This window comes from Gossypium hirsutum, chromosome D02 (genome assembly GCF_007990345.1).
Source record: "Gossypium hirsutum isolate 1008001.06 chromosome D02, Gossypium_hirsutum_v2.1, whole genome shotgun sequence".
NCBI classification, from domain to species: domain Eukaryota; kingdom Viridiplantae; phylum Streptophyta; class Magnoliopsida; order Malvales; family Malvaceae; genus Gossypium; species Gossypium hirsutum.
The window spans coordinates 71763970-71788791 of record NC_053438.1 but is presented as its reverse complement, the minus strand read 5'-3'; the positions used below and the strand labels follow the sequence as shown (position 1 = coordinate 71788791).

Genomic DNA, 24822 nt, shown 5'->3' with positions numbered 1-24822 from the left:
TAGTTGTAGTTTCTATAAATTTACAATTTTAAAATATTCAAAAAAGTCCTCATATCTTTTTTGTTTTGAATAATTTTAATTTTTTTTTCTTTTTGTGTTCTTTTTAATTCTTTTCTTTATTTTCTATTATCTTCTTCGTATATTTTAACGTAGTTTTTTTATATTTTTCATTTATTAAAATTAGTCTCTATACTTTTATTTTTTTGAATAATTTAATTTTTTTCTTTTTATTTCTTTATTTTCCTTTTCTTCTTCCCGTTTAATTTTAACAAATGGAAAATATAAAAAAAATAATTAAAAGTGATGGAGAATGGAAGAAAACAGAGGAAAAAGCAGAAGAGAATAAAAAAAGTCAAAATATCATAAAAGTAAAAAATTAAAGTGCTCAAAACAAAAAAAAAATATGGGGACCAATTATATAATTTAACCTAAGTTTTTTGTTCGAAATGATTATTTAACATGACACATCAGCTTATCGTTACATCGTTAACGATAATTAATGGCTCAGATGTTAGAACATGTTAACATAAATGACTAAAATGTAACATTTCAAACAAAAGTGACTAAAATGTAATCTGGGGTAAACAAAAGTGACTATTTTGCTAGTTTACCCTTCACAAAAAAGTCCGTTAATGGGATAAATAGTTTTCGTTTATGTAAGAATAAAATTTCAAAATGTTCAAAAAGCATAAAAATAAAAAATGACTAAATTGGAGAACATGAACTAAATTTATAACTTTTTAAATTTTGAAATTTCAATACTACTCAAAAAGTTGATGTTAAATTCATTAAGGTTTTTTTTTTTCAAAAGTCTTATGTGGCAGCAAATAAATTATCCGATGTATAAGTATAATGCATATGTCACCTTAATATTTTCATATATTATTCAAAAAAAATCAAATAATAAACTTAATCGTCCAGATTGACATCAAAGGTTTGCAATTCAGAGGGATTGACAAGTGGAGATTCAACATTTACCATGAACAATGAATATGGCTACTGATACTATACAGAAAGCAATAAGGTGTTATCAAGTAGGTTTTTATTTTTTCTCACAGCTGCCTTTGACGATGCAAAATATAATATTGAAAGATAAGTGTTGAGTAACAAGTCTATTGTTATCGGTTGAGCGTTATAGTTCACTAACTAAAAAAGATTATAGAAATTAAAAATGATTAAATTGGAAAATATACAATAAATGTATAATTTTATGCATAGTAAACTATTAATAATAAAATTTAACCAAATAAATTGAGTCGGGTGAAATTTTAAAACTCAAAAATAAGATTAAAAATATAAATAATAGCAGAAAAAATATTGAATTTTTGGCTTGAGCTGGTTCTGGTTTCATTTTTCTTTATGATGGTTATGTGCACATTAATTATATCCACTAATCACATTAGACTTTTTTGTTTATCGTTTTAAAGCAGGAAAGTTTCAGTATTAATTAGTTAATAAAAACTTTCTTTTTGAGTAAGCAAAAAATTGAAAAAACAATGTTAGCTTAGCTGTTCCACAGAAATCATTAAAAAATTTTGGGAAATTTTCATCTAAGGTAACTAAATTATTAATAAGTTTACGTTTTGGTCACTCAACTTCAAAAAATTACAAAATAGTTATTAAATTATTCGAAATTTTCATTTAAGTTACAAAGTTTAAAATCGTTGTTATATACCCTTTTCCATTTGCGTCACCTACAAAAATTGAAAGCTTTCTTGTCCCTTTTTTTTTAACAGTTTAGTTTGTTAGATCAACTTAAATTTAAAGTATGTTATTCTTCTACTTGTTAATGGATATTGATTACTTGCTTGAAGCATGCTAGCTGGGCCTTTTTAAAGAAAAAACTTAACAACCGAATGACTTAAGTTCAATGATCATTTTGTAACATTTTGAAATTGTGTAAACAAAAAGTAAACTTATAATAATTTAGTGACCTTAGATTGAATTTACCCACAAAGTTTTCCCTTGTTATCATAAAAAGAACACTAAAATGGACACTTTAAAAAACTGAAAAATCTCAGTGGAGGGGTTTAATCCCAAAGGCGTGATGCTGAGCTTGACCTCACCTGGTTCTTGGCTGGCTCCACATCCTTGTCCCCTTCCCTTGTCTGCAGTAACCCCCCAGCTAATATTACAGCCTGGTTTCTCGTTTTCTTTTTGCTTACGTTTTGCTCTTAAAATCTCTTTATTTTGAATCCCTCCCCCATAGGTCCAAAAAATTCCTCATCCCAAAGAAGAAGGAAAAAAAAAAAACCCAAACTTTTAAATGGATCCCTGCCATTTTGTAAGGATCCTGGTGGGTAATTTAGCCCTAAAATTCCCATCAACAGAGTCATCTTCTTCATGTTATTGCAAGATTAAACTCAAGAACTTCCCACACCAAGTAGCTACAATCCCACAACAAGACATAGAAACCAACAGCTGTTCTTCTCAGAAACCGTTGGCTGCTTGTTTTAGTCTTAGCAAGTCTCAGATCGATAACATCGTCTCGAAATGGGGTTCGTCGTATAAAGTTTCCATCGAGGTTTACGCCGGTGGCAGCGGAAGCGGCAGTACGTGTGGGTTGTCGTCCGGGAAATTACTAGGGAAGGTCTCGGTGCCGTTGGATCTACGCGGAGCTGAATCAAGGCCGTGTGTGGCTCACAATGGATGGGTTACTATAGGCAAAAATGGGTCATCTTTACAGTTGTGTTTAACGGTTAGAACCGAACGAGACCCAAGATTCGTGTTCCAGTTCGGTGGTGAACCTGAATGTAGTCCACAGGTTTTTCAAGTTCAAGGAAGTGTTAAACAAGCTGTTTTTACTTGCAAGTTTGGTTTTAGAAACACAAGCGACCGAAACCTAGGATCAAGGTAAGCTTTTTTTATTATATAAAGTTCAAAGGATCTTCTTTTACATTATAAAGTTTTGATTTTTGGTTATGTTATTGCGCAGATCCTCTTTGTCTGAATCAAAAGCTCCAAGGAAATGGCTACGTTCATTAAAAACAGATAAAGACCAGCCTTCTAAAGAACGAAAAGGGTGGTCAATTACAATCCATAACCTTACTGGTTCACCGGTAGCAATGGCATCAATGGTGACACCCTTCGTACCATCTCCTGGTTCAGACAGGGTTACAAAATCCAACCCCGGTGCATGGTTAATTCTCCGACCAGGTTGTGGAACATGGAAACCTTGGGGTCGTCTCGAAGCTTGGCGTGAACCTAGTTTCACCGACGCCATTGGATACAGGTTCGACCTCTTCCACGACGATATCACTACCGCCGCAAGTGTAACATCCACCGTCGCCAGCTCCACCATCAACACCAAACTTGGCGGGAAATTCACCGTGGATATGACAAGTTTATCAACCCCATTAATAAGTCCACAAAGCAGTGGTCATTTCGGGTCAGGATCACGTTCCGGGTCAAGACCAGGATCTGGATCAGGATCAGATTTCGGGTTTTCGCCGCAAAATCAATTCAGGGGAGGGTTCGTGATGTCATCAACGGTGGAAGGAACGGGGAAATGTAGTAAACCGGAAGTGGAAGTAGGGGTGCATCACGTGACATGCACGGAGGATGCAGCAGCTTTCGTGGCATTAGCAGCGGCTATGGATCTAAGTATGGATGCTTGTCGGTCTTTTAATCAAAAGCTAAGGAAGGAACTGAGGCAACAGCAAACTCAGAACTTTGTCGTTTAATCTAGTGGTGGTGGTGGGAATTTTCTTGTCGTTTCTAGGTTTTGGTTTTAGTGGTTAAAGTAAAACTGATCTGAGGTGTTCTTTTTGGGGGATGATTCATTCCGCAGATAAACTAACAGCAAATCCCTTGAGCTGGATTTTTTTAATTATTATTTGTACAGTGCGGACATGGCATTCATACTTTTTCCCTTTTTTTAAATTTTATTAAATTCCTTGTGATTACTCAAATTTATTCAACTTTTTCTACTTCATCTTTCTTGTTTATTATAGATAATACCTTATTATCCTTTTCTTTTTAGCTTAGTTTTAATGTTGAGTTTAGTACATAAATATTTTTTTGATACAGTAAAGTATTTGAGTTTAGCTTAAAATTCTAATTTTACCATGCATTACTTATGGTTTCATCATTTTATAAATAACTAAATATTTTTTTTTATTTTGAGGGTCAGAATATAATTTTACCATACGGGAGCTGAAATGTAATTTTCCATTGGGGGAGGGGCCTGCTTGCCTCCTTTGCATTCGCCTCTATTGGTATATGAGTTTTTCCAATTTGAAACTTGAGTTTTCTTTATCACAATTTAGTATTTGAGTCTGGCTTCAATGTTTGATTTGATACCTAAATTAAATTATAGGTATTTAATTGGAACAAAAAAAAAGCTCAGGTGCCCAATTGAATATTGAAGCCAAATTTAAGTGTTTAACTGTTAAAAAAAGTATCAAATTGGAAAAATCATATCAAGTTGAACATTGAAATTAAATTTAGAGATCAAATATTATATATGGTTAATATATGACTTATTGTGACTGGGAATCCTATGTTGGACATGTGGAAGTGTTGGATTGAAGAAAATCCGCATGTCAAGTTGCAAGGATTAATGTAGAAGCAGATTTAGTCCTCCAAAGACTTAATTTTTTTCATAATGCAACATTTATTACTTGGGTAATATTTGTTGAACTTTTTTTCTGCTACTATAAGCAAAATCAATTAAATGTTCATCAACTTCAATGGAGTTTTCATATTAGTGGGTGCAGATATGATTATAAGATGAGGCTAATAATAGGACTAGCTTTTATTGGATAGTGAAAGGCCAAGGACTATTTTGATCAAACCGAAAAAGAAAGCATATGAATACTTAACTTCTTGGATATTTCAGAAGCATTTTTTTGGCATATTTTAGCTTTTAGAGTGTACCAAATCTTAAAAAGTAGCTAAATTTTTGGCATATTAGAATCTAAAAATTTATTGGAGATATGCATCAAAGTCCCTATAACTTGTGTCCTTACTCCCTTGTAAATCTCATTGATTATGCTAAAAGTTTTTATCTGTGACCAGTAGGACGGCCAAGGGAGGAATAAAAAGGGTTCAAATACGGGTTTGATTGTTGATGGCGGTACACTCCGAGGCCGAGAGTCATAGGTGCTTTCACTTATGGTTTTCTCGTGTTGAAAGAATGAGGAACCCCATAAGGTATGGGGAAAGGCTAATATAGCTCTCCAAGTCCCGTGAGACATGTGTAGGGCGTGTGAGGACCATGTATCTATAGCCATACAACATTTGACAGGGTGAGATGGTGACCAGATTACCCCTAAAACTGATGGGTGAAGTCTCCATGTGTGATATGGTGAGGTCTTCCAAATGAGGAGAAAACACACAGCATCTCTTTCATCCCTTTATGAAGGCTTTAAGTTGGCAGCTGATACTGGTGGGTTCACTTATGCTATTTGTGTGCATTTAATCTTTGAAAAAAAGCCCGCTACTTGGTTACTTTTACGTCATTCACATAGCCTTTTGGCCATTTCTTGGTACCATGACCATCAAGAATCTTTCAGCCGTTACCTTCTTTCGCAGCTACAGTGAAAGAGCAAACTAATCCTTTAACATGAGTCAATTAATCTCTTTTAAATTAGATTAAAGAGTAAACTAATCCTTTTATTAAAACTTTCATTCATTTTAGTATTATACATTGGTCTCTATATGTCAACATAAGATACATATAGCACGTCACATGTCATTGTCTTGTTATTCCGTTAGCCGGGTTTTTAACAGTACAATTAGATGAAATTTTTAACGTACAAGAACTAACTCTTAATACAAAAGCCTCCATGATACTTTTTACCTATTTCTACTCTATATATCAGTTCATTTGAAAATTTTATGAGCCTTGTTTTCTGGTGTATATGATACACCTTTTGAAATTGAATCCTGCACCTAATACTGCCTTTAACAACTAGACATACTGCAATTATTGGACCTGTAATAAGATTTTTGGTAAAAGATTAGACCATGCCTCTCGCATTACGTTGATCATGCACATGGACAATATGGATGGTGTTGAAGTATAATTCACATCAACTAGAAAAGAACCTTGAAAGCTGAATACAAATTCAACTATTTTCTACACTAGTTTACTTTTCTAGCCATCCATATACGCTTTACTTCTCAGCAAAAGGGTGTAGGGCTGTTAATGTGACTAAATAGAGAATGTCATGTAAGCAGGTTGGCATTTGGTAACCTGCAATTAGTGAGGTTAAATCTGCTGCCAAGCATGTATCTCGGCCTGGATTTGTGGCCTCAATTAGTAGCAGAAAAGGGATCATGTGGATAAATGGTGTGAAAAGTTTTCTCTCTGTCATCATTAAAATTCTCATACATTGCCCTACTAAACAGCCTGTCTTTAACAATTTGAGGCTGTGTTTTTTCTTTCAAGATTTCTTGTAACATGACAGGGATCTCAGGCTTTGGATACTGTCTGATTCTTATTTCCCCTCAAATGAAATAGAAATTAATAGCGATTTAATTATTAGTGATTTCATCTTTATACCTTCAACATTTATGTATTGTGTAATTTGATCTCTATTTACAGTTTTATTTTTCAGCTAACAAAAACAATTTAACCTCCAATGTCACAAAGAAGCAATAATGCAAGCAATAAATCAAATTACAAAATATATAAATATTTAGGGCTAATTTTTTATAAAAATCAAGACTAAACTGATGTAAATTATAAATATTGAGAGTTAAAGTTGTTATTATATTAATTTTAAAAATATCACCCTTAGCCTGTTGATGACCAACAACAACAAAATCGAATAGTTGAATAATTATTTTTGTAACTTTTATAATTTAATGACCAAAATAAAATTTACTAATAGTTGGATGACTACTAATGTATTCCTAAATTTTTATTAATGAATATAAAAATGAGATCACAGATAGCAGTAAACAAAGAAAAAAAAATATGAAATTATCTTATAAAATAATTTACAGGCCTTCTTCATCAAGTTAGGATGGCCGAGTGGTCTAAGGCGCCAGACTCAAATTCTGGTCTTCGTGAGAAGGCGTGGGTTCAAATCCCAATTCTGACAGCTTTTGCGTTTTTGCAGCAAGTCTAACTTACTAAGCCACTACACTAATTTTTGACTGCATGTTTTTTTGCCACTGCACCACCACCTTGACATCTAATTACAACCTGCATTGTTCTCACCACTCATGCTGTCATGCACTAAGCCATGTCTTTTAGCCACTACACCACACTCATGCATTAAGCCATGCCAAACAAATGGAAGATGAAAGATTTAAAAGAAAAATAATATTCACATAAAAGAACTTGCCACAAATTATACAGATTGCATCCACTAACAACATAATATAATAGTCTACACATTTTGATTTTTAAAGAAGAAACCGTATTCTCTAAACATAGTTTGATATTTAAATAAAGTAGAAACAAAGCTCTCTAAAAAAACATTACCAGCTTTAAAGCAGTTCACAAAAACTGAACAAACCATTTATATAACCAGAACTTTTATTCAGCTACACTATCTTCATTTTCCGCCCCCTCCGTTGTAGTATCTGGCAATGTACTCAAATCTATTTCAGTACCTTTCTCTTCTTGTGAAACCGAATTGTCGGAAGTATCAATGGGGTCGTTATGATTTCCATCCACAGTCTCATTAGAGGAAGAAGTGTCTTCGTTTTCATCTTTTCCATTTGATTCATTGTCACCTTGTTTCTCATTATCAGTAGTCTCCTTAGTCGTGGAAGATTCAAAACCTTTACCTTCGGTTGTTACATTTACTACGTTCTCGATCTTGCTTGCATCTACTACGGTCTCATTGGCTTTTTCTTTATATATTTCTTCAATAACCCTACCACCTCCTGTTGTATCTAAAGCAGAAGTCCCGTTTTGCAGTGAACCTGGAATTTCTTTTGCAGCCTTGTTGTTGGTTTCTTTACTCTCTTCCGTAGAGTTATTGCTTGCTTGGACAATGAGCTCGGTTGTGTCTGTTGTGTTTTGAGGAGAGATATGCTCAGAGTTTGATGATCCAGTGTCGTGATCATTTTCTTTACTGTCCGTCATGTTCAAGGAACTACCAGTTTCGGAATGTTTACCTTCATCGGCCTTCAAATCTGACTTGTTTTCATCACCAGTAGACGAGCTACCACCTTCAGATTGTTTACCTTCGGACTTGTTTTCATCACCATCGGTTTTCTCAGTAGCATTGGCTTTGCTCTCCTGCTCCAAAACATTCGTTGTTAAGTTGTCATTAGGATTTTCCATTTCTAATTTGTCAGTTTCTGAGGTAGTAATTTGTGTGTCATGGGACACGGCACTGGAAGCATCATCTCCCTTGTATTGCTCCTCTCTTGCCTCGTGTGTATCCCTATCCCCTCCATCGGCATTCTGATCATTTGCTAACTCCTCATTTTCTTCATGACTCTCTTTTTCCTCGTTCTCTTTATCATCACCCTCGGCTTCTCTCTCTTTCTCCTCGTCCATTAATTCTTCTTCATTACCAACTTCAGCATCTGCTCTTTCTTGCTCGTTTTCATCGACCTCATCATCTCCAACTACTTTTCCTTCATCTTCCGCTTCTTCATCCTTAATTTCAGCTTCTTGCTCTTCATCCTCATGCTTGCTCCGCACTTCTTCAGCCTCTTCTTCTTCTTCATGTTTGTTTGTTTCTTCTTCCTCCTCTTCTTCGTGTTTACTTCCTTCTTCCTGCTCCTCTTCTTCACGTTTGATTCCTTCTACCCGTTCCTCTTCTTCGTGTTTTATTGCTCCTTCATGCTCCTCTTCTTCTAGCCTCTTAGTTTTTTCTTCCTGTTCTTCATCGTGCTTATTTTCATCCTCCATCACATTTTCTTCTTCCTCTTCTTCTTCGTGTTTGAAGTTCTTAGATGCTTCCTGCACGTGAGGTAGGTCTTTCCTCCCGAATTTTAAGATCAAATCATCGGCTTGTTCTTTCACAGAGACTTTAGCATCTTTTGCATCAAATTCTTTTCTCTTATCATGCGAGCGCTTGACTTGGTAGATTAACCAGAAGCAAACCCCGAGTAACAGACAAATCTGAAGGACATGTTTTATCCTGATTCCTTTCGATCTTTGGTTTCTACTTGATGTCTTCTTGAACATGATGGAAATCCAAAGACCCCCCAACAGCGATTTCCTTCCTTTATATATATTGACTGAAAATTGATTAAAAGGACTGATTAACCATTTGAAAAATCAAATTGCATGTATACTTGAGTGACCAAAATCATATCCGAATGCTAAATTATAAAGTACCCAAATTCTCAGCAATATCTTTGACATAAAACCAATTCAGAAACAATGCAATCTATGCCTATACTGACATGGAACCGCAATACCACAACTAGTTGAAATCAATATGCTCAACTTTCATTCAGCAAAAATAACAGAACAAGAGGCAACTTTCAAATTCTTACAGGAAAAAGTGTACTTGTTCTTGTATAACTTGTGAAACTAAGAGTCAAAACAAGTGATGTCAAACAAACAAACAAGATCACGTGTCTTGTTATTTCGATATGATTTCTTAAGGAGGAAGTGTCCTTTTCAAGAACATGTGAAAAAAATCAAAAGAACAGGCAAATTTTATGACCTTTTTTTCGAAACCCGTCACATAAACTGGTTGTTTTCTAAGTTCATTACTAGCCACCTATAAATGATAGAAGCACAGACTGATTTGAATGAAGTGGGAAAGAAGGGACATTAGGAAATTTTGCTTTAAACCATTTCTCTTTTATTTATCTCAGGTCCGTTTTATGGGCTGAGACCAATCCTGTTCAAGCTAGGGTGGTGTTCAGGTAAAGCCCTCCCAATATTACGACTACAAGAATCGACCTCAGTCCAAATGACTCGGGAAAAAATCCACTCCAATTCTTCCAACCACCTATTGGTGTCCTCATATGTTTTACGAGCTGAGACTAATCTTGTTCAAGCCGGGGTGGTGTTCAGGTAAAGTCCTCCCAATAGTAATGAGTAATGACTCTAAGAATCGAACTCAGTCCAAAAGACCCCGGAAGAAGTTCACTCCACTTCTTCTGAGACCTATGGATGCATTAAATCATTTCCATCATACCATCTCTCATTATATTTTCAATACTAGCATTAACAAATAGGTTTCAATGTTATTTCAAGGTACTAAACTGCTAGAACCAAGCCATCTCATTTAACAATCAAAGAATCCAAACTAATCCATCTTGAAACCATGCATGGCATTGAATTATAGTGATATTTACAGTCTCATATGGTATAAAGAATGCTTTAGCATATGAAAGAACTTCGGATATATGAAATATATCAAAGGAAATAGCAGTTCCTCTGCAAATTAAGCAAAACCCCTTGGTTCAACTCCATTAATGAAGAATGAACCAAGTTCAAATCCACATCACAAGCTATCAAAAAAATTATAAAGATTTATTTTTAAAGTGAAAAAAAGGGATATTTGCTCAAATGAAAGGAAACCCCTCCATGGAAGCCCTAAATAACAGCACAGTGAAGCAACAACAAAAACACCCAACAAATTTAGATATTCATAAACAAAAAACCATTCCCCCTCCCCGCCCCCCCAAAAAAAATAGCAACCAAAACAAAGAATCAAAATATGAAGAAAAAAATCATGCTGTAAGCCTGTAACTACAACAAAAGAACTTGCTAAAGCTGATGAATAAAAGTACACAAGATCCAAACAAAACTGGATGATGAAGCCAAAATAAATAAATACCTGGAGAAAAAAAAAGGGACTTGCAGATAAAAAAGATGAAAGCAGTAAAATGTGTAACACAAAAAAATGGTTTCAAGTGTGTGTGTGTGAGAGAGAGAGAGACAGAGAGAGAGAGAGATGAGGTAAAGGGAAAGTCTTTCACAGTTTTCTCACTGCCCCCTCTTCTTCTGGATCCAAGACGAACCCCTCAAAATTTCCCTTACACCCACTAGTCAGTACTCTTCTTATCGCCGCCAAGATTTCCCTTTTGGTCCCTCAACCCCTCAAAAAAAAAAAGTTAGTTTAACTCGTTATTTAATGGGTAAACTACATCCATGGTCATTAAACTATTAGTCAATTTACGTTTTGGTCACTCAACTTCAAAAAGTTACAAAATGGTCACTGAATTATTCAAAAAAAATTATTTAAGTCATTGAGCTATTCGATTGTTTTTATTTAAATCACGATGCTATTAAGTTTTTTTTAAGTTTAGCTAGTGAATTCCAAGAGACCATACAATTATCGGTATGGTGGATTTTGGTTTACAAGTTCACGATGTTTAAAGTTATTCCATGAAAAAAATGAACTTTAAAAGTAAAGAGGAAGAAGAGTTTTTAATTAGTGCAAATGGAGGAGGTCACACAATAGCAATTTTAACAGTCCAATGACTTAAATGAAAATTTACTAATAGTTTAGTGACCTTAATGTAGTTTACCCTTATTTAATCAATTAAATTTACCTATTAGTCCCTATACTTTGCGAAAGTGTTAAATTTAGTACTTATACTTTAATTTGGTCAAATTTATTCCCGTACTTTTCTAAATTTGAATTTTTACTCTTGGTCAAATGACAACTATTAAATTCATTAAGTTATATTATTTCTAAAATCTGATGTGTGGAACATATTATCATATATGTAATATCATGTTAGTTCTTATTTCCATATATTGCACACTAAAGACTTAAAAAGATCCGATTGGAGAATATAGACTAAATCTACAAATGTACGCATAGTATATGACTACTACCAATTAGATTTAAATGATACCATTTGGTTAGGACGAAATTTTCGAATTTCGAAAAAAGTACAAGGACTAAAATTGATCAATTCGAAAACTACATAAACTAAAATTATTCAAATTACAACTTTCACAAAGTACAATGATTAATAACATTATTTAATTACTAAATTAAAAAGGTTTATCTTAAATTAAAAAAAAAGTTAGTTGTGGATGAAAATGTAATAAAATGGGAATATCAAAATAATAATAATAAATGTTTTAGGGGTAAAGTTGTAACTTAAGCTAAAAAATATTTTAATTTCATATTCATATTAGCTATCTATCACTATTAAATTATTGCTCGTGTATTTTTTAAGACAAAAACGTTATCCCTTTTTTTTAATTATTTAATGTCTTGAAATTTTATCAATATCATAAAAAAAATATTGTTAATAACATTATTAAATAATGATATTATAAAAATTCATTTCATTTTTGGGTGTTTTTAGGAAAATATTTACATTTTTAACATCAATAGTTAATGATATTATAAAAATTGATTGCTAAATTATGTCAAAATAATGTAAGTTTAAAAAACTAAAAATTAAATTTAAGCATGATGGAGGGACTAAAACCAAAATTTGACCATATTTATTTAAAAAGAAAAACTAGAACCGGATCAGAGTATAATACTTGATTATTATATCATTGTGCTAATAATTTCGTGCAAAATTAAGCTAAACTGAAAAGCCATCTTTCTGTTCAACGCGAATGTTGCTTTCCTTATTCCATCCGTTGTGTATTTTATTAAGGATTTATAATAAAATTATTGGAACCCTTAATTGGGTTTATTTTGGTATCTAATTTTTTTTTATTTTAAGATTTAAATTTAATAATTAAGTTCATTTTAGTCCCTAAATTTGAAAACTTATGTATAGTTATATATTTTATTTTAGTTAAATTCTACTATTAGTCTCTGTATTTTTTAAAATTTAAAATTTCAGTATTCACCAAACAATAATGGTTAAATTCGTTAAACATAGTTCTGCTATTTCTGAAATCTAGCGTGCCAAACATATTATCATATGTGTATTATCATGTTAGTTTATTATTTTCACATATCATTCACTAAAAATCAAGTGAATAGAGTAACTTCTGTCATTGGTGTTAAGGGTGAAACTTTTAAATTAAAAAAGTGTAGGAACTTAGAATGATCTAATTATAGAAAATGGATTAGTATTTGAATTTAACCAAACAAATTTAACTGCTACTATTTGGGTCAAAAGATTTCGAATTTCACTTACCGTGTATAAAGTATTTTTTTTCTTTAATATAATATAATTTTTGGCTCGCTTTGTGTTTCTTAGGGTATCGTTGGTTAATTTGTTGTATAGCTTAAAGTATAGTTACCGTATAGTACTCTTTTATAGCAGTTTAACTGCTTTATTGGATTAATAGATTTCATCATTCATCCAAAACAATAAACATATATATAGCTATAATTGAATTTTTCTTATGTAATTAAAATTTTCTAGAAGTAATATATCAAATATTAAACTGTTACAAAAATCCGTATTTTTTTTTTAATTTTCTCAACATTCGTTTTATTATTTATACTCAAGATTATTCCTCTCAACAACTCCATTTTTCAAAATTGTAACCTTTAATGGAAGCTATAAAAAAACTCAAAGGTTGGTTAGTGCATGGGCCTCATTGTCCCTTGGGGCAAGGATCTTATGGACGTAATAACAATGGCCGAAGATCCCACACATAACATGATATTGGGGATGCACTCAAATGAATTTAATGAGGGTCCAAAAATATAGTTTGGATTAATCCAAAATGACATTTTGTTTGAGATTCTCTGCCCCACAATCCATAAATATGAACTTTAGGAGTCAAGTTATGAATTTTTTTTTTGGCAATATTTTGTATTTTTAGAAAGTTACTATTATATTGATTTATAGTTTTTATAGTTTTCAGAAGGATTAAATCAAAATTTTATTATTTTGAGAGTCAAATTATTATTTTATCATGTATTAAATTATAATTTTATAAATTTTGAGAGTTTAGAATAAAGTTTTCCCATTCCGCACTCCCCTTTGGTCTTTGATTAATCCTTTTTGAAAATCATGATTATTCTTCTTAACAAAGACAATATAAATTTTACCCCTGAATTTGGCAACTAAGTTCATTTTGGTCCTTAAACTTGAAAAATACAAAAGTTTGATGGTATGATAGTTTGATATTGTGCCACATCATCACTTGAAAATTAAAACAATTATATAAATTTTCAGGTGATGACGTGATATAATCTCGGAGTGTCACATACAATATTCTACCAACTAAACTAATAATTGAACTGATCAAACCACTGGTTCATAATTCAATCGGTTTGATCGGTTCAACAGTTATATAAACACTAATTAAATAAATAATTATAAATTATAAAAGATATATAATAAATTTATTCAATTATTAGTTTTTGTCTCAACTTTCGACTTTTACTTGTTTCAAGCAATTTTCAATTCAATCAGTGTAAATTAATTGATTTACGATCAAATCAGTTTAACCTACCAATTCAATCATGCTCCAATAACAACATTAATCACATCAATTACCCTTCACAAAATCCAAGGGCCACCAAATAACTATTTTTTATGCTCTTACAATTAAAGCACTCATGTTATCGGGAATCAGATCTCATTGCATTTATAGAAGAAGAAAAACCCCTTTAAAATTACAATGGTTATGGATTGCTTCATAGGAGTAAACAGTGAATTCGCGTTTAAGACTTTTGGACTCAGTTTTCTTATGACACTCCCGTTTCTGTCTGAGTTGACACGGTTGATGAGACAGAGAAGATTCCTTGTCTCAGGCTCCAACATGACCAGAAGCCAATGCCGGCAACCTTTTATGGCGGACCTGACCCTGCTTACCTTACCGCACTCGTGTCTTTTCTTTCCTTTTCCTTTGTAAAGTTACAGTAATAACTAAGGATAAATATAATAACTAAATTATTAATAAGTTTAAATTTTGGTCACTTCAAAAAGTTACAAGCTTTCATTTAAATCAATAAGCTGTTAAAATCGTTATTGAATTATACTTTTTGTTCGTATTACCTACACAAATCAAAAGCTTCTATTTTCATTATTTTCTACAATTTTTTTTTTACGAAACAACTTTAAACATCACAAATATGTGAGCTAAAACCCAAACAATTTTCTCCTTCGATCTCCAACACTACTCGTCAAATTGACTTGGATCTATAGTATGTTATTTTACTCATCAATGGGTATTGATCTATCGTACCGATTGCCGAATCATCACTTGAAGCTCGCTAACCGAACTTTAAAAGAAAAAAACTTAACAGCCCAATGAAGTAAGTAAAAAACATTCGAAAAGTTCAATAACTATTTTGTAACTTTTTGAAAAGATGAGTGGCTAAGACGTAAACTTAGTAATAATTTAGTACTCAATATTTAAAACCCATGAATCAAATTGTAAATAAGTGTGTGCCTACTGTATAAATAATTTGGATCTAACGTATTAAAAGAAAAGAATAACCCTTTTAAATATTTATTGATACTACATTTTTAAGACGTTAAATCCAACTACCCATTTGATAATTATGTATTGAAAATCTAATACATGTATTTTAACTTTACTAAATATCAAATCCGAATTTGATGTCATTTTTTAGTAAACTTGAAAATAAGAAGAATTAGGATACTTGAATGCTTTTCGATTTTTAAGTCAATATTTGAGTCACATGAACACTTGAAAATAAGTGTATGCATCACACTCAATCGTCAATCCAAACACACCCTAAATATCCTGATCATATCTAAGGTCAAAGGTCAAACACGATACGTAATATATATATAATGGAGCTTTGGGTTGCGTATTGACTACCCAAATCTAACCCTTAGCGAAATCTATTTGTTAGGGCCATTGGCTACTCATGCTTTGCACATTGCCTTTGAGCTACGTAGAAGCTTCTTTCGCTAAAAAGAGGTGATTCTCCCGAATACCACGAGCAATTGTTTTTTACTAGCATATTTAGGCTTTGTTAGAGAGTTTAAACTCGTGCATCGTATATTACACTTTTAAAAGAAGAATTTAAATTTAAACTTTAAAAATATTATTATTAAAAAAAACAATCACGAATTTTGAACATAAATTATAAAATAAACATATATTTAAATCACTAAAAGAGAGCTCCAACTCGTGTAAGTTTGATGCTAGTTGGAGCTTGAACTCCAATGGACCAAGCCTTGGCAAATTCAACATAGACATGACTAAGTATTTAATTAAAAAAATTCTAAGATCCGATCCAAATCAACCTTACTGAAATCCCCCTAATAAAATCTTCAATGATAATATTTTTATTGTAAGAGCGGCAAGTCCTTACTTGCAACTTGTAATCATAAAAATTAGTTTGATTGAGATCATAAAAAAGAATTATGTAAGGATTAGAAAACACATATTAATACCATGAAAAGCGACGAGGCGAAAATTATAAGGCAATGCTGATGCAGTTGTCGTATTGAAACATCATGTGAGTTGGTCCGCAAGCTCGACAGTGCTGAAATGGTGACAGCTTACCTAATTGATGTTATTTGGTTGTTTGTCAGATAAAACAAGACATCAAATCTGTTTCAAACTCTGATTTGAAATCAAGATATCACTAGTTGATGATCTCAACCATGTTTTTAGACCATGATTAGAGTTATTGGTTGGACCGGCTAAATTGATAATCGATTAATGCATTAGTTTAAATGAAGGGGTTAAACTGTTTCAATAAATATTTTTATTTTTATGAATTTTTAAATATTTATTTAATTATTGTTTGTCTAGCATCAATCGAATCAATAATCAATGGTTTGATCAATTCAACCACTAATTCAATTATAAAACATTATACCTGATACTCAAATATTGTAGCATACCATAGCTTGAAAATTTGTATAATTTTTAATTTTTAAACAATGATTGAACACAATATCAAAATGTCATGTTATCAATTTTTTTTAATTTAGTGGTATAGACAAAAATGTATGCATGCATTACATTTGTCAATGCCAACATCATGGCATATCTCTATTCAAGTACGTAAAAGAAAAGGTATAACCTTTGATTGTCAAGACACAATTTGACATCAATGGTAGCTGTTCAACATTTATTTATTTTTCCGATAAGGTCCAACCCTCATTTTGATGCATATATTTATCTTTATTAAATAAGACTAAATTCAAATCTTATCTTCAATTGGGAATACAAAATTAAAAAAAATTATACTTATAACATCACGAATTACACTCGAATTAATATATTTTAATAATTTCATTACAAATTTTGATTATATTTGTTTTTAATACAATGTTAAAAATGATAAGAGGATACTGAATCCATATCCTCCTACATTAACAATAATGCCTATACCAGTCGAATTAAACTCAATTAATTAACATTTTTTTTACCATTTGGTAAAAGGCAAAAATATCTTCTCTTATAAAATAATATTACCATGTAATATAATATTGGTTTTACCAAAAATAGATTTATGGTAATATCGACCATATTATATGCGGTTGGTAGATACGTTGTCAAATATAAGCAATCTTTTGGTTTAACTTTTCCATACAAAATTATTTGTCATTTGGTTACAAATTTTAACTCATTTGTCTTATAGTGAAAAATAGAGTTAGAGTTGATAATGGGTCGGATTTAATTTGACAAAAAAAAATATAATTACAATTATTTTGACAAAATATATAAATATTAATGACTAAATTTATCATTAAACAACACTGTTTTTCACGGGAGGAAGGTAAACATTTGTTTAAGTTTATCCCGGGAATTTAGAGCCTTAAATGACCATTTTTCTTTTTATGTATTTAGCAACTTGTTATATTAATATAAAAATGAACGAGTAATTCTATTAAATGTTTGCAAGTTGGTCTATCTGATTTGATTAAATAATTATTAAAAAATTAATAAAAATAATCGATTTTTGGTTTAATTCGATTTAATTTAAACAATTCTATTTTAAATATCATAATACTTAAATTTAAATGAATCGCGAACTTAATTAAGCTCAAATTGGAATGACGAGTTAAGTTGCATTTGGGAAAAAGAAAAACACTAAACTGTAAGTAAACAGTACACGTAGATGAAGATCATCCTCAACATCACTATAAATAATTAATCATAGAGCTCGAAAACCGAAAAACTCACAGCTGTTTAGATTATAATCCCATTTATTAGCTTCAGCTTTCAATTTCATCCACAAAAACCATAATGATCTACACCGAATCCTTTTCGACGGGATTTCGCTTTACTCTTTTGTTTTTTTGCTATTAGCTAATGTTGCTTTCGTAATGGAAGAGCTTTATCATCTTTGCTCTTCGTATCTCTAACGAAACCCTAAGTTTTTATTTTAATTTTTGCTTGATTTGTACGGTTGTTTTTCTTATACAAAGAGAGAACTTTGAATGGCGGTGGAGTACAGTTGTTGTGAATTGGAGTTCTTTATTCACATATTAATAGTAGTGTTGTTGGTATTTTTCGCGGGTTTGATGTCGGGGCTTACTTTGGGCCTTATGTCGATGAGTCTCGTCGATCTTGAGGTTCTTGCCAAGTCCGGTACTCCCAAGGATCGTAAACATGCTGGTACTCTTTTTCATTTGTTTCTTCTTTAATTGAATGATTGGAATAATTTACCTTTTTCTGACCGAGGTTTGAATTTGGAATGTTAGACTGAAAAATTAGATGACACAATTGAAATTTGATCATCTAGTTAAGTGATGGTTAGTGAAATTATAGTCAGATAAAAGGGTACACAAGCTAATTTTATCCCCCCATTTTGAAACAGAAAAAATATTGCCGGTTGTCAAAAAACAGCATTTGTTGCTTTGTACACTACTTATATGCAATGCTGCTGCAATGGAGGTATATGTATATATATTATAGATACAGCTTCAGCCTGACCTGTGATATGGTTTTGTTTGGAAATTTTTAATTAATGTTTGGAACTTGTTTTGTTATTTTTTTCAGGCACTTCCCATTTTCCTTGATAGTTTGGTCACCGCTTGGGGTGCTATCTTGATTTCAGTGACCTTAATTCTTCTGTTTGGTGAGGTGAGGATCTACCTTAGATCGTATTAGCTGAAGCGCTTTCGAACTTGGCAGAGATAGAAAATAGAAATCCTTGTTACACCCTGAACATGACATTTTGTGTTTCGACTATTTTGATGTGTGTTACTTGATATCGTTTACTAAAGTTTTGGCTGAGCAACTATAGTAGAAAAAGGCAAGAAGTTCTATGCATGTCCTGAATCCTATTTTCAATTTAATTGTTTGTGCAGATAATACCGCAATCTGTCTGTTCACGATACGGTTTGGCAATTGGTGCAACTGTAGCTCCATTCGTTCAAGTTCTTGTTTGGATCTGTTTTCCTGTTGCATACCCAATAAGCAAGGTAATGAATGTTGCTATAGATACTCACTTTGAATGCTGCAAATTGCTCTCTTGACTGATCTTATCTGTTCTTCAGCTGTTAGACTTTTTACTAGGCCATGGACATGTAGCACTTTTTCGAAGAGCCGAGTTGAAAACCCTAGTAGATTTGCACGGGAACGAGGTTTGGTTAACAACTTCTTGGTTTTTGCATACAAGCTTTTTATTTTTATCTACAGCTGTTTACATTGCTTTCTTCTAGTTACTATTTACTTGGTTGTTTCCATTTATCAAATCAATGCCATTGTAAGTGCAATGCCTTTTGGGGATATGCTTTCTTTCATGGTAACTTTCAGATTTATGATCCTTCTATTGAACCTTTATTAGGCTGGAAAAGGTGGAGAACTGACGCACGATGAGACAACAATTATAGCTGGAGCACTTGAGCTCTCCGAGAAAACAGCTAAAGATGCCATGACTCCTATATCCGAAACATTTGCTATTGATATTAACGCCAAGCTTGACAGGTATGATTTTCTGTAAATTATCAAGAAACGTGACATTTAATATCATTCTCAATTTCCCTCAGATTTTATAAGGTACCTTGCTATGGACAGGGAATTGATGAGTTTAATTTTGGAGAAAGGACATAGCAGAGTTCCAGTTTATTATGAGCACTCTACAAACATTATTGGACTTGTTTTGGTAATCATTTTTCTTCAGCTAAAACTAACATCGTTTATAGTTTGTCGAGTGTTATTATGTAATTGTTTCCAACTGGATGATGCTCTGTGATATGACAGGCTTTCTAGTTAGCCATGCTAATGGTTGCATGAATCATTAATGCATCCCACCACCTTTATACGAGTTCCTTTCTGAACATTAACATTTTGTTACTTATTTGACGTTTCCCTATTCCTTAGGCTTTTACTTTCAAATGTTTTTATTTTGGTAGTTTATTGAACACCATTTATCTTTTAATCTCACAGGTCAAGAATTTATTAACAGTCCACCCTGAAGATGAAGTTCCTGTGAAGAGTGTCACTATACGAAGGATTCCAAGGTATCTTATATTAAATAAACTCTAAAAGAAATGGACAACTTGTATTCATGTCGTTCTGCAAAGAATGTCACTATCTGCACCATACTCATTGGTTGATCCTCCATATTTGTATTTGTATATTTGCTTGGTACAGGGTTCAAGACACTCTACCGTTGTACGATATATTAAATGAATTTCAAAAAGGTCATAGCCATATGGCCGTTGTTGTAAGACAGTGCAACAAGACAGACCAGCCGCCTTCTAGCAACTCATCTAGGAGTAAGTATCACCCTCTTATTAGAATATTCTCACTGAATTTCCACTTATACCAGTTACCCGTCCATGGAAACTTGTTTATAATGCATAATTCTCTATTGCTTTATATTCGTCTTTATCTATTTGTTCCTCTCTTGAAATAGGCCCTTTGCCGGAAGTGAAGGTTGACATTGATGGTGAGAAATATCCTCAAGAAAACGCTGTAAGACGTAAACGATCACTGAAGAAGTGGAAGAGCTTTCCCACTTCGAATGATTCTTTTAAAAGTGGTTCCCGGAGCCGGAAATGGTCAAAGGGTACTGATTCTGACATCTTACATCTAAATGGCAATCCACTCCCACAGCTCCCTGAAGAAGAGGAGGCTGTTGGCATTATAACAATGGAAGATGTCATTGAAGAGCTTTTACAGGTACATATTCCTACTATTAGCTAACTTCCGATTTCATTTCCGTCAAACGATTCTCACACATTTGCCTTGGATGTGACCTTTCTCAGGAGGAGATCTTTGACGAGACGGATCATCACTACGATGACTCATGACATTTGCCTTACTTCGTCGCACAGTTTTTCTACGGCACTGATTATTTGTTGTTTCTTGTTTGGCACGCAGTAGAATTTGGTTTGTTAGAGCTTATTGTAGACACATGCTGGTTGTATGCGAAATGCATTAGGCATTCGAGTTAATGGAAACTATATATTTTTGTAAGTAGGACAAAAGCAAGCATTCCATTTATAAATGTATGGTAATGTAAAAACTTGAATTTATTTTATTTTGTTCTAGTTATTCGCAATTTGATAATTATTAGTTGAGTTTGAACTCAAGCAACTTGAGCTGTTCGAATTGGTTGTGGGTTTTATTATTATTTTTTATTTTTATATATCTTATATTATTAAATTAGGTTATTATCTTTCGAACACAAGCTGGATTACGGGTACAAAAATTGATAAATAAGCTTAATCAAGTTTGAGTAGTTTTGAGTATGAGGTGTTCGGAAAACAGAGTTTTGAGTTTTTTTTTTATAGTTCGATCAAAAATATTTTATTCCCTTTGTCACATGCTTGCTCAAAAATTACTCTTTGTCACATCTATTTCTTGAATATTTATATATTCTTAATTTATTTTCGATTTATTTGTGTAAAATGATTCCTTATGTAACTTTACATTAATTGAAATATGCTACTATAAATTTGTTCAGAAGTTTGACATAATTATCATTAATTTACATACTAAGAACATGTCATAATTATGACTAAGAATATAGTTTGCAATTATATTGATACACTACAACGTTAATATTTGCAAATAAATAACTTAAGAAATTTGTTTATTTAAAATTCAAAAATATTCACTAATTAATTTGCATAATGAATGTTTTATTTCTTTGTTAATAATGTTTTGTTTCAATAATTTCACCTAATAAAAACTAAAGTATTATAAACAAATAAATACCTAACAATGAAATGTGTCATGCTTTTATTTGTTTGTTTGTTTGTTTGGTGTTTTTTTTTCTTTACATATATCAGCTTTCAACTATCAACTAAGTTTTACCAAATACTTTTAAATAAACAGTTAATAGAATTAGTTGATCAAACCAGTCACTGCAATTAACAATCAACTAATTGCCAAATAGGGCTTACATCTTGAGTTGAGTTTGTGTTTAATCAAGATAATTTTGAGTCGAGTTCAACATTGTCCATATTTGGATTTAGCCTAGCTCGATTATAGGTTTGTTTAAGTGCTCATGTTTTTTTTGAGTAAACTACATTAGTAATAATCTAAATATTAGTAAATATTTTTTAGTTATCTAATAATTACCTAATTATTTAATTTATATTTTTCGCTTATTAGTGGGCTAATGGTGGTAGCATTTAAAATTAGCATTATAGTTAACTTTAACCTAAACATTTATAAATTATATCATTTAGCTTTGATTCTAAAAAAGTTAACGTTATGTGTAATTTGATTTTTTTGTGATATTGAAGATTAATTTTAAAAGGAATAAGAAAAGATGAAAACTACTATCTTGAAATTTTTAGTATTTCGTTTGTTGCAAATTTTTGTGAACTTTTAATTTTTTTTTTTAATTTTTTAGGTTAGAAGAGTAAAAAAAGTCAAATTATACAAGATTCAAAATCTAAGGGTTAGATGGTTTAATATCAAGACTAAATTGATATAATGTGTAACTATTAAGAGTTAAAATTGTTATTACAAAAAATTTAGAAATTACCATTGGTGAAAAAAATTACAAAATTAAATAATTATACGGTCATCCATAACAAAAAAGGAGTTTACTAAGTAATAATGAAATTGGGTCTAAAACGGGGGCCGAAAGAAAGAAAGCCTCAACGTCAGCTTTTATGCATATTTTCATCGTAGAACACGGAATGACCCATTTTACAAAGCTACAATCAATCATTGATTATTACCACAAATGGTACATAAAATTAGATAAAAATAAACTATTGATTGTCACCAAATAGTACATAAATTGATAATAAAACCTTTATATTACTCACTTCCGATGTTTACTTCTTTTTTCTTCCTTCATCTTCTTTTTCTTATCTATATATTTTTCTTTAGATTTATGCTTCCTTCTATGCTTCTTATCTGAGCTCTTAGAATGGTCTTTTTCTTTCTTCCGTCTATGTTCTCGAACTTCCTCATCGGAAGAAGATTCCTCGGATTTCAGTGAAGGTGGTTTCTTGGGACCTAATGTGACACGATGTTCCCTTATAATGGGGTCCGTTGACGGCATTCCTGGAGAGTCGGTGGGTAGGTAAGGTCCTGTTTCATCCATCCTTGAACCTATAGAACCTCGACCGCGCTTCACTCTGTCATCATAAAACAGGTTTGTGTCAGTCAGTTTTCCATATGAATGCTGGGGATAAAATTACAACTGGTTAAAGGTACAAACCTTGACTGAAGAAATTCCTCGATCTCTTCATCTCTTAGACCTTCATCATCTTCCATTGAACGAGAACTCTTGGCTGGTCTCTTGCTTGATGAGCATGAAGCACTAAAATCACTCTCATGCTTCCCACTGGTTCTTCTGGAGGAATTGCTAGTGTCCCCATAACTCCTGCTGTGGCTGGTATCTTTTTTTGATCTTCCTTTTAGCCTATCGTTTAATTCAAGCTCCTTTTGTCGAACTCGCCACATCTCATTCACTTCAACAGCTCGGTTAGCTGAGAAAGAAGGGAAAGAAACAAGCACACACAGCATACATGCATTAGCAATAAAATCCAAAAGGGGAAACTGCCATCTTATTTTCTACTAATCAATTAGATTCACGTGTACCATACTTGTGCTTTCAAGGAGAACCTAATCATCATTAGTTTAAGGTATGTAAAAGATCCCTCAGTTCTTTCATACACTCGTATTCGAATTTATGAGAATTCATAAAACTAGTCACTGTTGCTACTAACCTTAACCTAAACTCGCTCTACTATTAGAAAATGCAAGCTTAATAGAAGAATGGGATAACAAACCTTGCTGTACACCAAGCACAGTAGCGGTGAGGAAGCGCGAATTTGGCCGACCCCTTACTTTTGGCTGCTGAAGATAAACATGAACACCTTCCTTGTCCGCTTGCCGTTTCAGTTCGGCTGCCTCTTTTAACAGAATAGCTGCTATTCTGTTTTCAGTTTCCAAATCCATTTAAGCTGCAATAGCATATTAAAACCCAGATGACTTTAACAGATTTCTCATGGAAAACACAAATTTGAACAAAAAAAACTATCAATACCCATTAAAAAGCTATGATCAAATATGAAAACTAGGCTCTCTTGATTTCTCCAAAGAAAACCCAGAGATTTTAGCATGGAAGACTAACAGCCCCAACACCAAATATAAACAACATAAAATTTTAATTATCCAAGCCATAGTTCAATACATTTATCCTAATCGACACGCATCGGCACAGGAAAAAAAAATCCCTTTTTCATTATCCTCAAAACCCAATTAAAAACCAGCAGTTCATATCGAAAAGCCCCCAAAAATGAAATTAAAACCCCGTTTTTTTTGCCTCACAAACAACTTGAACAATAAGATTTCTAAGCAAAATAAACATCAAAAACAATAAAATCAGTAAACTTACCCAATCAATTAAACGGCTAATGCGAAATCCAAAGTGAAAATCCGGATCAATTTAAGCAACCACACCGCTTTTCTCCTTTGAAATCGAAAACCCTAATCCAAAATTTATTCTGGATTGAAGGTGAAGGCTTTTTCACTTTTCCTAAATAGTATGTATATATTTATTTATTTTAAAATTAGCGCGTAAATGTTATTTTCCTTTATTTCGCGTGGGAAGGGTGTCCTCCACGTCGGATAATAACAAGACAAAA

The 24822-nt window shown here is 32.3% G+C and overlaps 4 protein-coding genes and 1 non-coding gene across 7 annotated transcripts; 3 read left to right on the top strand and 2 right to left on the bottom strand.

Annotated features, from left to right (window-relative positions):
- Window positions 1-2004: 2004 nt before the first annotated feature.
- Window positions 2005-3934, top strand: LOC107908574 (uncharacterized). Its single transcript, XM_016835787.2, has 2 exons — window positions 2005-2853; window positions 2936-3934. Exons 1-2 carry the CDS (start codon window positions 2267-2269, stop codon window positions 3681-3683), a joined length of 1335 nt encoding a protein of 444 aa, XP_016691276.1. The 5' UTR covers window positions 2005-2266; the 3' UTR covers window positions 3684-3934.
- A 3034-nt stretch (window positions 3935-6968) lies between these two features.
- Window positions 6969-7052, top strand: TRNAL-CAA (transfer RNA leucine (anticodon CAA)). The gene has a single exon. It is a non-coding gene; the product is annotated as a tRNA-Leu (tRNA).
- A 242-nt stretch (window positions 7053-7294) lies between these two features.
- LOC107908575 (myb-like protein X) lies at window positions 7295-10980 on the bottom strand. Of its 2 annotated transcripts, none has more exons than XM_016835788.2 (2): window positions 10716-10980; window positions 7295-9156 (listed from the first exon to the last, which is right to left on the bottom strand). In XM_016835788.2, exon 2 carries the CDS (start codon window positions 9101-9103, stop codon window positions 7493-7495), a length of 1611 nt encoding a protein of 536 aa, XP_016691277.1. In that variant the 5' UTR covers window positions 9104-9156; window positions 10716-10980; the 3' UTR covers window positions 7295-7492. The 2 variants fall into 2 exon arrangements, with proteins under 2 accessions (XP_016691277.1, XP_016691278.1); XM_016835789.2 differs by having other exon boundaries at window positions 10858-10967.
- A 6845-nt stretch (window positions 10981-17825) lies between these two features.
- Window positions 17826-21245, top strand: LOC107908576 (DUF21 domain-containing protein At2g14520). Of its 2 annotated transcripts, XM_016835790.2 has the most exons (11): window positions 17826-18370; window positions 18573-18649; window positions 18755-18838; window positions 19066-19179; window positions 19255-19341; window positions 19545-19684; window positions 19775-19862; window positions 20147-20220; window positions 20354-20478; window positions 20619-20884; window positions 20971-21245. In XM_016835790.2, the coding sequence occupies exons 1-11, from the start codon at window positions 18193-18195 to the stop codon at window positions 21013-21015; spliced, it is 1278 nt and encodes a 425-aa protein (XP_016691279.1). In that variant the 5' UTR covers window positions 17826-18192; the 3' UTR covers window positions 21016-21245. The 2 variants fall into 2 exon arrangements, with proteins under 2 accessions (XP_016691279.1, XP_016691280.1); XM_016835791.2 differs by lacking the exon at window positions 18573-18649 and having other exon boundaries at window positions 17849-18370.
- Window positions 21246-22807: 1562 nt separating this feature from the next.
- Window positions 22808-24738, bottom strand: LOC107908579 (protein FAM133). Its single transcript, XM_016835795.2, has 4 exons — window positions 24573-24738; window positions 23965-24138; window positions 23391-23661; window positions 22808-23307 (listed from the first exon to the last, which is right to left on the bottom strand). The coding sequence occupies exons 2-4, from the start codon at window positions 24131-24133 to the stop codon at window positions 22989-22991; spliced, it is 759 nt and encodes a 252-aa protein (XP_016691284.2). The 5' UTR covers window positions 24134-24138; window positions 24573-24738; the 3' UTR covers window positions 22808-22988.
- Between the last annotated feature and the right edge of the window lie 84 nt (window positions 24739-24822).